Source organism: Ovis aries, chromosome 4, assembly GCF_016772045.2.
Source record: "Ovis aries strain OAR_USU_Benz2616 breed Rambouillet chromosome 4, ARS-UI_Ramb_v3.0, whole genome shotgun sequence".
Taxonomy (NCBI): domain Eukaryota; kingdom Metazoa; phylum Chordata; class Mammalia; order Artiodactyla; family Bovidae; genus Ovis; species Ovis aries.
This window is the reverse complement of record NC_056057.1, coordinates 88,579,653-88,594,946: the sequence shown is the minus strand read 5'-3', so window position 1 is coordinate 88,594,946 and position 15,294 is coordinate 88,579,653. Positions and strand designations below refer to the sequence as shown.

Below are 15,294 nucleotides of genomic sequence, written 5' to 3'. Positions count from 1 at the left end.
TCAGGGTCTTTTCCAGCGAGTTGGCTAGTCGCATCAGGTGGCCAAAGTATTGGAACTTCAGCATCAGTCCTTCCAGTGACTATTCAGCCATTTATTGTGGGTGTTCCTGATAGGTAGATTTCCTCCATGTGGGGATTCAGGACTCTGGTTTCCACCCTCTTACAGCTGTCTCATTTCCTAGAACATTGTAATCCTCTACTTCTGGCTAGCAAATAAGTGAAGAAGGCATACTTATATCTTAAGCATCATTACCCCAAAAGACTTACCACTTGTCTTCATATTCCTTTAGCTGGAACTTTCATGTGTTTCTACTTAGATGCAAGGGGAGCTAGAAGACATGGCTGGCTATCTGCTTCCTGGCACCAATTCTGTACTAGTGAAAGCATGAATCCTGGTGGACAGTTAGATGATCTGTCATAGCTCACCCCTCTAGCCAAGACAACAATCGTTACCCTTTCTCCCACCCATAGAAAGCTTTCAGTTCAACTCAATGGAAGCAACCCAGAATTTCATCCTGTCCTTACTTCCAGTCCAAAGTCCAGCATCTTAATCAGATCTAGCTGTGGCTCTTTGGAGCCTGGTGACCAATAAACTAGGGTTTATGTTAACTGCCTACTATTCCCCCTCCCCTCCCCACTCTGCCCAAGCACAAATCCAATATATAGCAGCTTATCAGGGGGCAGGAAAGCTACAATTAAGTTTCTCATTCAAAAAAATGTGAAGTGGGAAATCCAGAGCAATACTTGTCCAATGAGAACAGTGAGATGCTGCCTTGGCAAACCCTGTGAAGGCTCCATGCCTCGCAGTCTTCAGGAGTTCTTGATTATTATGCATTTGAAATTATTGCATTATTTTGTATTTTAAAAGAATTTTTTCCCCTTTTTCCTCCATGGCCCTTTGATCTCTGAACATTTAGAAACTTGTCTTTTTGTCATCCATGGCTGAATCATGTAAAGGAGTATGATCGCTTTCTACTTGGAAACCTGGTAACCATTTCACAGAGTTTCTTCACCAGTACCTTTTTTAGAAGCAGTAGATTTCATATCTATGTGCCTTCATTTGTTACACATGCAAGGATTTGCACCTTTAGTAGTGTTTGTACCGTTAGTACAGTGTGCCCAGAAAAACAGAAAATCCCAGGTTATTTCAATGGAGGAGATTTAACACTGGGAATTAACTACATGTGTAATAGAGCAGAGACACCAAGCAAATGATGTTGAATAAACTTAGAGGCTAACAAAATCAGTAAACTGCTGCACCCCAAGGGATAGAAAGGCGGTAGAAAGAAGTGATATTACCATATATCATCCGAGTTTTTAGCTCCAGTAGGAGGAAGCCATCAGCTCCTTGCTTATTCTTTCATCTTTGTGTCCTCACATAGTAAGCCCTTAAATGTTTAATTGAACAGAGATAAGCAATAAATCTTTCCACTGACTTCAGTTAGAGATATTCATGAGAAAATTAAAATGTGGCAGAGATGATGGTGCTCAGTACTGAGATGAGCCTTAATTTGGGAATCAGCTGCAAATAGCTATTTTTGGACCTTTTTAGTAACCTGTTATTGGCATTTAAAGAATAAGAAATTGTCAGAAGTTTTAAATATTCTCTTCCTGTATAAGACGTTTGGAGTTTGGAACAATACCAATTTTCATATCAACATAGAAGAATTTAAAAGGAATAAAGTCTGTAGGTGGTTCATGCCAAATTTTTATTTTTTAAAGACAAGATAGGAAGAAATAGAAAAAGCTTTCCAGACTTGCTAGGGAAATAGCAGTTAAAACTACAGAGGATGTATAGCTCTGTCTTAGTCTTGGCCTCTCTTTTGGAATCATCTCCTGAGTTAAAAATGACATTTCTTTGTTTGCTGGTTTGAGCTGGAAACTTTCAACTCGTTTTCCTTTACCATTTGTTTAAAGTATCTGTAAAATATCCCATTGGATATTCCAGCAGTCAAAAATAATTCATTCTAGAATCTGATCATAATTTTTGAAAACATCACAAATGCCCTGTAATCTTCCCCTTGCTGAGCCTTCATATGCTTTAGTGTAGAAATTCTGGACTGAACCTAGTTATGGCTTCTAGGATGGGCTAGAGAAAAGTCTCAAAGTAAATGCATTTGGAAGTTGAGACAAGTTTGAGAAGCTTTTACGATATGACTGTGTTGTCTCTCTTAGAGAAAAAGCCCACTTACATGTGGAAATGAAGGTTTTTTTTATTTTCTGCAGAGTATACCAAATTCAGTTGCCATGTTGTGTTTTAAAAATATTTTATCATACCTAAGCATGTTTATAGTTCTCCCATTTACTTAGAAACTTCAAGTTTATTTACTTTTTCATGTTAGTTTAAAATAAGAATAGCTGAAAATATAATGTCCCGAGTTCTGTATGTTTATTCCATTTAAAAATAATCATTAAGACTTGGATATAGGCTGTGTCTAAATGGTGTCATGACTGACTAAAAAGGAGACAATACTTTTTCTTTTATCTAATTGATACCTAGCATCTGAAGAGTATTTCTTGTCCATATTGACTCTGTGGAACTGTGGGATTGTGAAATAGTGACTTGATAGTTTGGCAGTTTTATGAAAAATAATTATCTTGTTAGAGTCCTCATAATATCATCTTTATAGTTTTGAAAACAGTAGTCAGGAAAAAGCTTCCTGTGTACTGATGGATGTGCGGTTATCCATCTTTCCCATCTCTAATTGAGTTGATTTCCTTTAATACTGCTTTGCAATGAAAATATTAAAACATGAGGTATATGTTTGCTGCTTCCAATAATTGGTTTTGCTTTTTGAGCATGCTATCTGTAATTTCAAAGAACATTTCTTTCTGAACTCCTTTGCCCTGAGGAGTTTAGAGTGGTCTTGAAATTATAGGTGTCTATTAAGTATTTTTCAACTGTCAAGTCAACTGTAGCTGCTGTGCTATTAATTCATTATGAAGTGACACAGGAAGAAAACTCATTATGTGATAATATGAAAACACATATTTGTCAAAAAAAAAAAAATAAACGCGTCTGTACTGAAAACCCATTTGCTGTGGTGGGAGTGAAATGGTTTATCAAACACATTTAGGTGTGACACTGACTTTTTAGACAGAAAAATGTAGAGAAAAGATTGAATTCTGCTTCTTAGAAATTCTATATTATGCACCTAAATGTGTTCTTTTTTGTCCCTTACAGGTGATATTATACCCAACTTCCAATAGCTCCAAGTCAGCTGAGTTGCACCGAATGATAGTTCCAAAAAATAGCCAGGACTCTGACTTAAAAATCAAATTGGCAGTGCGAATGGATAAACCACCACATATGAAACATAGTGGGTGAGTGTGTACTTGAAGATGTTTTTCTTCCGAATTACTGAATTTCATGGTATCATTTTTGTCATTTTCCTCAGAGAAAGTATTGGGCATTCACATGGAGTTCCCCCCTCCACCAAAATTACATTCATGAAAAGGGTGAAAGTAAAAGTATTAGTTGCTCACTAGTGTCCAACTCTTTGCACCCCCATGGATTATAACCCACCAGGCTCCTCTGTCCATGGAATTCTCCAGACAAGAATACTAGAATGGGTAGCCATTCCCTTCTCCAGGGGATCTTCCTGATCCAGGGATCAAACCCTGGTGTCCTGCGTTGGAACCTAATTTTTTACCATCTGAGCCATCAAGGAAGCCTCAAATTTCATTCTAGGTTAACCAAATTTTTAAAATGTGTAGACATTTTTATAGCTAAATATATGAGTATTTAATTAGTGTGACTGTTTGCATGCTAACACATTACTGGTACTTGATTACACTGGTATTACACATCATTTACATGGATAAACAACAATGATGTATGGAGGTAACATTGAAGACATATTTTTCAAAATACAGAAATAGTTGAAACAAGCCTAGCTTTCAAATCACCAGAAATAAACTTACATAGACTACTTTAAAGTTAAATGCTGGTTCAGATATAATCCAAGACTCTATATAAGATTTGATGAGAAGGGTATGAGTATTCATCCAATATGTGAGTGAGAAACCAGATCAATATGGGAGGAAGCTGATGCTGTGGATAACCAGAAGTGCAGGGACTGGCCTCTGGGGATTGCCATGGGTCAGTGTCAGCTTTTATCTCTGAGGTTCCTTTTTACCTTGTAGCTGATGAGGAAATAGGCCTAAACTCATGAATACAACTCAGTGAGCTTTTTTTTTAACCCAGATTTTTCCCAGATTAATGCTTTATGACTCGCTACAGCCAAATTCTAGCCTAGGGTGCTAGCCATAATAAATAAATTTAAAAAAAAAAAGAATGGAATGATTTTCATTACTAAAGTTTAGCTGCAGAGCACATCATGAGAAGTCCTGGACTGGTTGAAGCACAAATTGAAATCAACATTGCTGTGAGAAATATCAATAACCTCATGCAGATGACACCACACTTACGGCAGAAAGCAAAGAAGAACTAAAGAGCCTCTTGATGAAAGTGATAGCGGAAAGTGGAAAAGTTGACTTAAAACTCAACATTCAAAAAACTAAGATCATGGCATCTAGTCCCATCACTTCATGGCAAATAGATGGGGAAACAGGGAAAACAGTGAGAGACTTTATTTTCTTGGGCTCCAAAACCACTGCAGATGGTGACTGCAGCCATGAAATTAAAAGACACTTGGTCCTTGGAAGGAAAGTTATGACCAACCTAGACAGCATATTAAAAAGCAGAGACATTACTTTGCCAACAAAGGTCCATCTAGTCAAGGCTATGGTTTTTCCAGTAGTCATGTATGGATGTAAGAGTTGGACTATAAAGAAAGCAGAGGGCTGAAGAATTGATTTTGAACTGTGGTGTTGGCAAAGATTCTTGAGAGTCCCTTGAACTGATCCAACCAGTCCATCCTAAAGGGAATCAGTCTTGGATGTTCATTGGAAGGACTGATGCTGAAGCTGAAACTCCAATACTTTGGCCAGCTGATGCAAAAAACTGATTCATTTGAAAAGACCCTGATGCTGGGAAAGATTGAAGGCAGGAGGAGAAAGGGACAATAGAGGATGAGACGGTTGAATGGCATCACTGACTTGATGGACATGAGTTTAAGCAAACTTCGGGTATTGCTGATGGACAGGGAAGCCTGGCGTGCTGCAGTCCATGGGGTCACAAAGAGTCAGACACGATTGAGCCACTGAACTGAACTGAACTGAAAGTTTAGCCACAAATCTAACAGTCTCTGTTTCTTCTTGATTTTGGATCATTTTCGCTATCATTAATCGGAATTCTTAATCAGGTAGATTCCCTATCTCTTCCTCTTTGGTTTGGTGGGCATTTATCCCGTTCCTTTACCTACTGAGTATTTCTCTGTCTCTTCATCCTGTTTATATTGCTGTGTTTGGGGTGGCCTTTCTGTATTCTGGCAGTTTGTGGAGTTCTCTTTATTGCGGAGTTTGCTCGCTGTGGATGGTTTTGTATGGGTCGCTTGTCAAGGTGTCCTGGTTAGGGAAGCTTGTGTCGGTGTTTTGGTGGCTAGAGCTGGATTTCTTCTCTCTGGAGGGCAGTGAAGTGTCCAGTAATGAGTTATGAGATGTCAGTGGGTTTGGAGTGACTTTGGGCAGCCTGTATATCGAATCTCAGGGCTGTTTTCCTGTGTTGCTGGAGAATTTGCATGGTATGTCTTGCTCTGGAACTTGTTGGCCCTTGGGTGGTGCTTGGTTTCAGTGTAGGTATGGAGGCGTTTGATGAGCTCCTATCAATTAATGTTCCCTGGAGTCAGGAGTTCTTTGGTATTCTCAGGATTTGGACTTAAGCCTCCTGCTTCTGGTTTTCAGTCTTATTTTTATAGTAGCCTCAAGACTTCTCCATCTATACAGCACCGCTGATAAAACATCTAGGTTAAAGATGAAAAGTTTCTCCACAGTGAGGGACACCCAGAGAGGTTCACAGAATTACATGGAGAACAGAAGAGGGAGGAGGGAGAGTCAGAGGTGACCTGAATTAGATGAGGTGGAATCAAAAGAGGAGAGAGCAAGCTAGCCAGTAATCACTTCCTTATGGGCGCTCCACAGTCTGGACCACTCAGAGATGTTCACGGAGTTATACAGAGAAGAGAAGAGGGAGGAAGGAGACAGAGGTGGCCAGAAGGATAAAGGGGGGAATCAAAAGGATAGAGACAGATCCAGCCAGGACTCAGTTCCCTAAGTGTTCTCCACTGTCTGGAACACACAAAGAGATTCACAGAATTGGGTAGAGAAGAGAAGGGGGAGGGAGGAGATAGAGGCAACCTCATGGAGAAAAAGGAGTCCAAAGGGGGAGAGAGTAGTCAAGCCAGTAATCTCGCTCCCAAGTAAAAATGGGTACTGAAGACTGGGTTCTTAAAGGTACAAAATTGATAACAAATATCAAAAAGCAAAGATTAAAAATCTAGAGTAGAGGTTGGATTTTCAAAAATACAATATTAAATAAAATTAAAAAACCAAAGTCACAAAAATTATAAATATATATATATGAAGTTTGCTTTTAAAAGTAGTCTTTTTTCTTTTTTGCAAAGTAATAGCAGGTTATAAAAATGAAAATTAAAGGCGTAATAGAGGACTTAAAAAAAAAGAATGATAGTAAAAATATATCTAGGACTTTCTCTGGTGTGGAGAGTGTGGGGTCAGTTCATTTTCAGAGAGTTCCTTGGTCTGGCTTTTATTTCTCAAGATCTATAGACCCCTTCCTATGTGGTTGGTACTAACTACAGGATTTTAATCTATTGCACCTGTCACTTCAAAGGTGATTTCCTGTTTTAGCTTCTTCTGTTTGCTGGTCTCTTCAGTGTCTGATTTCCGCCCTGACACAAGGGGGCAGTGGTGGACACTTTTTTAGGCTCACTTGTTCAGTCGCGCTGTGGGGAGAGAGGGATGCTGCAAACAACACTGGCATGTGCTCGCAGTGTCTCGGCCACACTGGGCCTGCCCCGCTCACAGCGTGTGTGCCCTCCCTGCCCACACTGCTCAGGCTCTAGGTTGCTCCACTGGGAACCATCTGAGGCCAGCCCTGGGCTGCATGCGCCTCCCAGGTCTAAGCCACTCAGGTTCAGGCACTCGAGTAGTCCACAGGGGTGCAGACTCGGTCGCGCCCTTCCCAGGTCCGAGCAGCTCAGGTGGTGAGGTGTTTGGCGAACACTGTCGCTGCGACTTATTGCCTCCCCCTTCCCTGCCACTTGGTTTTCTGGGTATACAACCGGCACACCTTGTCAGGCGGATGTTGACCACCCAGAACCCCAAGATGTCTTAGTTAGCAAAGAAGCCTGCTTGCAGTTTGGTAGATAATGCCTCTCTGGGGCTGCGATTGCCCCCTTCCGGCTCTGGCTACCTGTCACCAGAGGGGGATGGTCTGCGGCCGGCTAGCTCAGTTCAGTCTTTTGTTCCGTGAGCGGGCCTGATTGTGTCTTAGCTTAGGGCTTTTCACGTGGTAGCTTTCCCACAGTCTGGTTTGCTAGCCCAAGTTAGTTCCCTCAGATTGCCCTCGGGGCATTGAAGCCCCATCCTTACTCTAAGCAATGCAGCCCGTGCCTCCCTGCCCAGCCCCCGCTTGCTAATGGGGGATGAGGACATCTGCGCTGCTTCTCCGCTGGGGGCGTTACCTTTGGGCACGTAATCTGTGGGTTTTAATTATTTATTTATTTTTCCTCCCAGTTATGTTGCCCTCTGTGGTTCCAAGGCTCGCCACAGACTCCGCAGCGAGAGTGTTTTCTGGTGTTTGGAAACCTCTCTTTTTAAGACTCCCTTCCCGTGACGGATCTCCGTCCCTACCTCTTTTGTCTCTCTTTTATATTTTTTCATATCTCCTTTTGAAGACAATGGGCTGCTTTTCTGGGTGCCTGATGTCCTCTGCCAGCATTCAGAAGTTGTTTTGTGGAGTTTACTCAGCGTTTAAATGTTCTTTTGATGAATTTGTTGGGGAGAAAGTGATCTCCCCATCCTATTCCTCCACCTTCTTAGGACCGCCTCTCTGTTTCTTCTTGTACAAAGAGGCATCTCTGCTGGTTTTGGAGCTAAATCACTAACACTGTGGCAGAGTTAACTGGTAAATCAACAAGATAAGGATTCTTCTAATGACCATTAGGGAGAAAAGTTAGACTGAGCAGGAGGCAACCTAGAGGTATCTTCTGCAGCTGAGATGAGCCTCTAAGGACCATATGGCTTCCTTGGTTTGAGCAATCAATAGCGTATGCTTTGTCAGAACCAGTCATATTTGGGCAAAAAAGACCTCAGTGGGTAGGCTCTGAGAAAGAACAAGACTTTACATATCCCATAGTATTGTAACTTTAATGCAGTGATGCCCAGTGTAACTATGACTCATTATGCAGATAGAGTTCCTGGGATTTAAAACCTAGGGCTCTTTCTTCCTCCATTCATCTATGTGCTCACTGTTGATTTACAAAGCAGTCATGGATTGAGCCCTTCCTCTGAGTCAACCAGAACAAACCTCAATGAGATACTATCCCAGGCCTGAAGGGACTGACTAGCCAGGGATTCAGGCTTGTAGACAAATAATGATGATACTGAGTGATAAGCACCATAAGAGAGGAGTGGGAACTGGTGGAAATAATACCTGATTCTTGCTGGAGCTGGTCAGAGGAAGTCTCAGAAGACAACTGACTTTTGAGATGAAGCTTGAGGCATGAATTCAGCAGGTGGGCAGTGGGGAAGAAAGGCAGTCCAGCCACCAGCCATCTGGCATAGGGTGTACATGGGCAGGAGATCTGGAAGTGCTGTTAGCTAACCATGACAATTTTGGTTTAACTGGAGTGTGCTTAGACTAGAGAGAGTACTACTGCTCTAAAATACTTACAGAGTAATAAGCACTAGACAGAGATATAAAGGAACAGATCATGTTCCAAGCCTTATAGTTAATTCCCTACTCTTCTGAATTCAGTCTCTTGATGAATAATGGCACAAGAAATGGGAACCTGGAGACTTCCCTGGTGGTCCAATGGCTAAGACTCTGAGCTCTCAATGCAGGGGGCCCAGGTTCAATCCCTCCTAGATCCCACATGCTGTCACTAAGACCCAGTGCAGCCAAAATAAATTTATATATATGTATGTGTGTGTATATATATACACACACGTATATATATATATATATGTATGTATACACATATATGTATATATATGTATGTATGTATATATGTGTATGTATGTGTATATATATTTTTTTTAAAGAAATGGGAACCTGTACACTGCTACATCAAGATAGCCCCTGATTTACACATGGGCAGCACAGTGGTGAATACCCTTAGAGCCTTTAGCTCCTGTGGAGAGTAAGTTCTGCTCTCTCATCCTTGGCATTTTCTTGTTCCAGAATATTCCTGTCAGGTGAGACAATCTACTTGCCTTTGAAGACTTTATATGTATATTCCCTTTTTATCATTCCTTTGCAATGAAGGAGAATTGGTTCATATCACATCTTAGAGCCCTCTGGATAAATTAGGACCCCCAGAATGGTTCTGGAGTTGACTACTGCCCAAGGCTATAGATGAAGGAGACGACTAAAGAGAATGTATCATAGTCTCTGAATGTGATCTGCAAAGTTTAAGAACTGTCGTGACTTACCTTTACTAAGGGCTTTCCTGGTGACTCAGATGGTAAAGAATCTGACCCCACTGTGGAAGACCCAGGTTTGATCACTGGGTCAGGAAGATCCCTTGAAGAAGGAAATGGCAACCCACTCCAGTATTCTTGCCTTAAAAATTCCATGAACAGAGGAGCCTGGCAGGCTACAGTCCATGAGATTGGAAAAAGTCAGACACAACTGAGCAGCTAACACTTTCACTTCACTTTCACTAAAAGATACCAGCAAGCATTTCCAGACATTCTAGAAATGAAAATATCAGTGATGTTGTTCTGCTAGTTGGTATGTTACGGAGCATAATTAAGAATATTGTATTTCCTAATAGTTTTTCAAAAAAGCTATATAAGACCATTATTGAACATAATAATAACTATCAACCAGAATTTTATCATTGCTGTAATAGTAATTTATCACTCTAGGCAGACCACAAGCACCTGTCTAGGTTTCTCCGTGCCTCTGAGATAACAGCTTTAAACAGTTTGAATATCACCCTGTGTTGAAATATATGTGGAAAAATATGAATTGACACATAATCATAGCTATCACAACCATATTCAATATTCTCTTTGGTACTTCATAGATGGGTTTTACTAAACTTAATTACATTGAAGAAGCAAAAGTCACCCAGCCTTTTTCTTTCCAGTGCTCTTTCATATGCCAAAGTGGTAATGTGGGCATACAGGGGAGTAGTAGATTAACAGCATTTTACTTTTGGGCGGGATTACATTCTATCAATAATTAATCCTATAATGAATGATTAACAGATGCATTTAAAATAATTAAAAGAGAAACAGTTAAAAATTTATCTTTACAGTTGTCAAACAATAGATTGGAGGGTTATGGCTTTTTGTGCTTGGAGAGCTTTTCAGAGCTAGGCATCTTTGGGACATTCATCATAAAAACCTTTTCTCTGTTTTAATGGTATAGGCAACAATTATCAATTTATCTCTCTTATATGAACTGTTTTAACATGAATTCTCCTTTATTAATATATGTATATGGCCCTTTGTTATCACTATGTAAATATTTCTATTAATGTTATCTATATTTTATGTGTTCCTGACTATGTAAGTTTCTTAGACCCATTTGAACCCCTAGTACTTTGCACCATGTGTAAACCAGCAAAGATATTAATAGGAATAGTGATGACGAAAGTGATATGCAAGTGATAATAGTGTGCTCCTTAGTGTTTTAAGAAAAAAGTAATGAATACATTCCTAAGTTAAAGAACTTTAAAGGTTTAGAAGTGATTTAGAGGATAGTGTATAATTTAATGTAAAAGAATATCTAAAATAAATGAAGTAAATAGTGTCTGGACCTCAACTGTTGTGTTTTAAAATGATCTTTTTTGAAGCAAAAACAAAAATAAAACCAATCTGAAGCTCATGTTTCTGGTAATTAATCAGCCCATGTGTATACATTATAGTTTTTTTAACAGGAGTCAGTTCAGTTCAGTCACTCAGTCGTGTCTGACTCTTTGCAACCCCATGAATTGCAGCACGCCAGGCCTCCCTGTCCATCACCAACTCCCGGAGTTTACCCAAACTCATGTCCATCGCGTCAGTGATGCCATCCAGCCATCTCATCCTCTGTCTTCCCCTTCCCCTTCTCCTCCTGCACCCAATCCCTCCCAGAATCAGGGTCTTTTCCAGTGAGTTAACTCTTCACATGAGGTGGCCAAAGTATTGGAATTTCAGCTTCAGCATCAGTCCTTCCAAACGAACATCCAGGACTGATCTCCTTTAGGGTGGACTGGTTGGATCTCCTTGCAGTCCAAGGGACTCTCAAGAGTCTTCTCCAACACCACAGTTCAAAAGCATCAATTCTTTGGTGCTCAGCTTTCTTCACAGTCCAACTCTCACATCCATACAGGACTGACTGTATGCAAGTGAAAATGGATATTTAATTTGGGTAACGTATGAAGCATTACTATATGACAGGTGATAACATTTGGGTACATTTATTCTTTGGAGGTATGTCATATAAACTAATTACATAAACCCTTATATAAATCTGTTAAATGAATTTCAGTCTAGGTTTCGAGTGGTAAGTAATTTACATTCAGCTTTAGAATTTACTTTCCTGCTTTTTTTGGGTGGCCGGGAAACAGAAGTGCTCTTGAACAAATGGATTGTCCTTTAGCGTAGCCTAGTGGCTGAGTGACAGTATTAACTTAAATCTGAGAACGGCTATCCTCATTTTTATTAAATCATGTTTTCCTAATTAAAATGTTATTTTTTCAGCCACAAGAAAGGCAAAATAAAGTGGAACTAATAAAGCAATGATTATTATGACAAATCTACAACTGAAAAGGAACACGAAGAAACTTAAATGGTCACAAATAGGTAGAAGCATTATGACTAGAATCTACCAAGTGTCCGCTTGATGCTGATTTTTTTTTTACTATAAAAATAAAAAATAAAACTTTATAAGTATATAACTGTAGAATAATTATTTCACAGTCAAAAGTGATAAGATAAACTGTCAGCCAAATCACTGCCATATAGATCTCATCATCCTTTGTGTGTGGTCATGCTTGACAGTTTGAACATTTATTAAATGAATAGACATTTTGAAATACTTTGAGTGTAAAACTCCTGAATTTGCATCATAAAGGTATAAAAGGCCCTGTGCCCATCGCTTGCCTCAGAGGCAAGACAGCGGGTAAGCTTCCAACAGGAAGAACAGGATAAGCCCGAAGCTGGCTGTGTTGCTGTTTTCCTGCACTTCCCTGTGTAGAGGACCAGCCAGGCATTCAGGGGCTGTGGTGTGGTGCTTAGGGAACCTTTCAGTCATAATGTTCAAGTGTGGCATTTGCTCCTAAAGTGGAATGACTGTGCTCTAATAAAGTTTCATTTTTTTATTTAAGGTTTATGATCTTCGATTAATTTAGGGGACAGTCAAAGACCAAAAGGAGGAAAATCTTATCTTTGTCAAAGTGGCATTTACTTGGAGGGTACCTTATAAAAAAGAAAGTCTGTTTTTTTTTCCCCAGGGAAAATTGATTCCTCATTTTAAATTGACCTTTTAGCATGACTTTTCTATATGCTTCTATATGCCCTTGTCTAAAATTTTGACATCTGACCTTCATTCATCTGAATATATATATATGCACACACACACACACATATATATATATGTCTATTTGCATTCCCAGTTCCCAATTTACTACCACATTCTGGCTTACCTATTTTTATCGAAGTCTTACTCCTTATAGCCTTGCCGAAACTTCTGACAAAGCATTTGCTAGATTCTTAATAAATGATGGATTCTTTTTCTAAATATGATTTTTGTAAGAGAAGTCTGTCTGTGGTACATTGATTTAGTCATTGTAGAATGATAAGGGTAAGTATCATTACCAACTTACCAACTTTGTTTTGCCAACTGCCTTAAAATTCATGTCACTTTATATATACTAATAAAAATCATTGAGCTGTGGCTTTCATTTTAATTAACTAGTGATTAATAAATTATATTGTTAGAAACTTTTTGAAACATAGCTTTAATAATTATTAAACTACATGTATAATTGTTACACTCCTTTGCATACTTGTCTGATTTCTCCTGTGACAAATTAGTCTGTAACTTTAAGTTTAAACTGTGTTTTTCTATTCAACACAATATTTTTCTGTAGGAGGGTAACATCTTAACATACATTAATTTTTCTACTGTTCACGTACCAAATAACATTTTTTTTTCTTTTAGACATGCTTGTTTCACATCTGGGCATCTTAAACAATGGTATTTTAGGTCAAATAACTAAGGGTAGAAGATTAACTCTTTTTTTCATTTTTTCAGAAATCATAGATCATATACATTGGTTACCTTAATTAATTTGGAACACTTTTCAAAAAGGTAGTGAAAAATTATTTAGGAATACTATAAAATTTTATAAACAGTGTATATAATTATAATGGAATGGTTTCCTCTTAACTGAAGCCTTGCTATAAAATTTTTGTACTATATACTTGAGACTATGCTATGTTTTATTATTTGAATATATCCAGAAGTTTGGAAATATTAACACTGAATTAATAAAACAAAAATCTTGGGCTTGTTAAAGGTCTGAGCATTGTGGAAGGTCAAGAAAAATTTGAACATTTAAAGATACTTATTTTTGGTTCATTTCTCTGATAAATGTAGCTGAACTGTGGCATAGATGGAGGATGTACGATAGTAGTTAAGTAGAATGAAACTTTAAGAGTGGAATGAAACTTTAAGTTTAAGAGTCAAGACACCTGTATTTTGGTCTCAGTTCTGTCACTGACTTTGGGTAAGTCAGCATTTTTGGCCTCGGTTTCGTCAATTACTGAAGGAGAGTGGGCGAGAAAATGTGAATGGTTCCTTCAGTTCAGTTCAGTTCAGTCGCTCAGTCGTGTCCGACTCTTTGCGACCCCATGAATCGCAGCACACCAGGCCTCCCTGTCCATCACCATCTCCTGGAGTTCACTCAGACTCACGTCCATCGAGTCCGTGATGCCATCCAGCCATCTCATCCTGGGTCGTCCCCTTCTCCTCCTGCCCCCAATCCCTCCCAGCATCAGAGTCTTTTCCAATGAGTCAACTCTTCGCATGAGGTGTCCGAAGTACTGGAGCTTCAGCTTTAGCATCATTCCTTCCAAAGAAATCCCAGAGTTGGACCCGTGGAAAATTATAACTCAGTCGATCATTTCCTCCCCCATGTTTATTACCTTTATAAGAGTATGAATATCTTTTAGTGTCTTTATTTCAAGTATCAGAACTTTTGAAAAAAATGTTTTTAACTTTCTTCCACAGTAGATTAGAAGAGCACAAAAGTGAAATTCACTCAGTCATGTCCAACTCTTTGCGACCCCATGGACTATACAGTCCATGGAATTCTCCAGGCCAGACTCCTGAGTAGAAGGGCATAGCAGTCAGAAAATTTTAATATCAGCTGTTTCCAGCTTTGCAGAGTTGAGAGCCTTATCCTTTCTGCCAGTTAGATTGATCTTTATATTCATCTTTAACTGCTCCTTCTTCCCTGTAGTGTTTCCCACTGATGAATCCATTCCTTCTGCTAACCCAATGCAATCTCTGCCCTAACAGCAGCAACAACATAGAAACCTGTTCAGTGACTTTTGTAGTGATTTTCTTGTTTTACCTGTTTTCCAACACATGCAGTAGTTAGGAATACAATTTAAGGTCTCTACTAAAAAACTTCTAGTGCCTCCCCATTGCCTGTGGAATTAGATTCACACGTTTAGCCTAGCATTCAAATTCCCAAAAACCTGCCCCATCTCACCTTTCCAACTTCTTTTCCTCTCTGTACCCAACACCACCCCTCAACTTCAACCAAATCAATCAATTCATGTACCCTGAACACGCTTTTACTAAGGCAATCCTATTTTGTCCACTTTTTCACTTAACAGAACCTACTAGTCTGATTCTGCATTACACATTTTCCCACGCTAGTACAGGCATCCCAAGAAAGATAGCTTTTTAATCTAACTTGCCCTTGAGCAGAAAGTTGGGTAGTCCACATCACTTCATCTCCATGACTCTGGTTTTGAGGGAATTTCTGAATCCTTTACACCACGAGATTATAAGCCCAGCTCAGCTCCAGCCCTCTGTCAGCTTCATTGGGACCCCTCCCACCAAGTTGAAAGTGAAAGTTCCTCAGCCATGTCCGACTCTTTGTGACCCCATAGACTATACAGTCCGTGAAATTCTCCAGGCCAG

At 39.5% G+C, this 15,294-nt stretch overlaps 1 protein-coding gene across 11 annotated transcripts in view; it reads left to right on the top strand.

Annotated features, from left to right (window-relative positions):
• Nucleotides 1-15,294, top strand: part of CADPS2 (calcium dependent secretion activator 2) — a 574,734-nt gene that overhangs the window by 321,047 nt on the left and 238,393 nt on the right. For all 11 annotated transcript variants that reach the window (XM_060414820.1, XM_060414821.1, XM_012177054.4 and 8 more), the window contains exon 8: nucleotides 3,184-3,323. In XM_060414820.1, coding sequence (XP_060270803.1) covers nucleotides 3,184-3,323 — 140 coding nt within the window. The remainder of the gene's footprint in view (nucleotides 1-3,183; nucleotides 3,324-15,294) is intronic.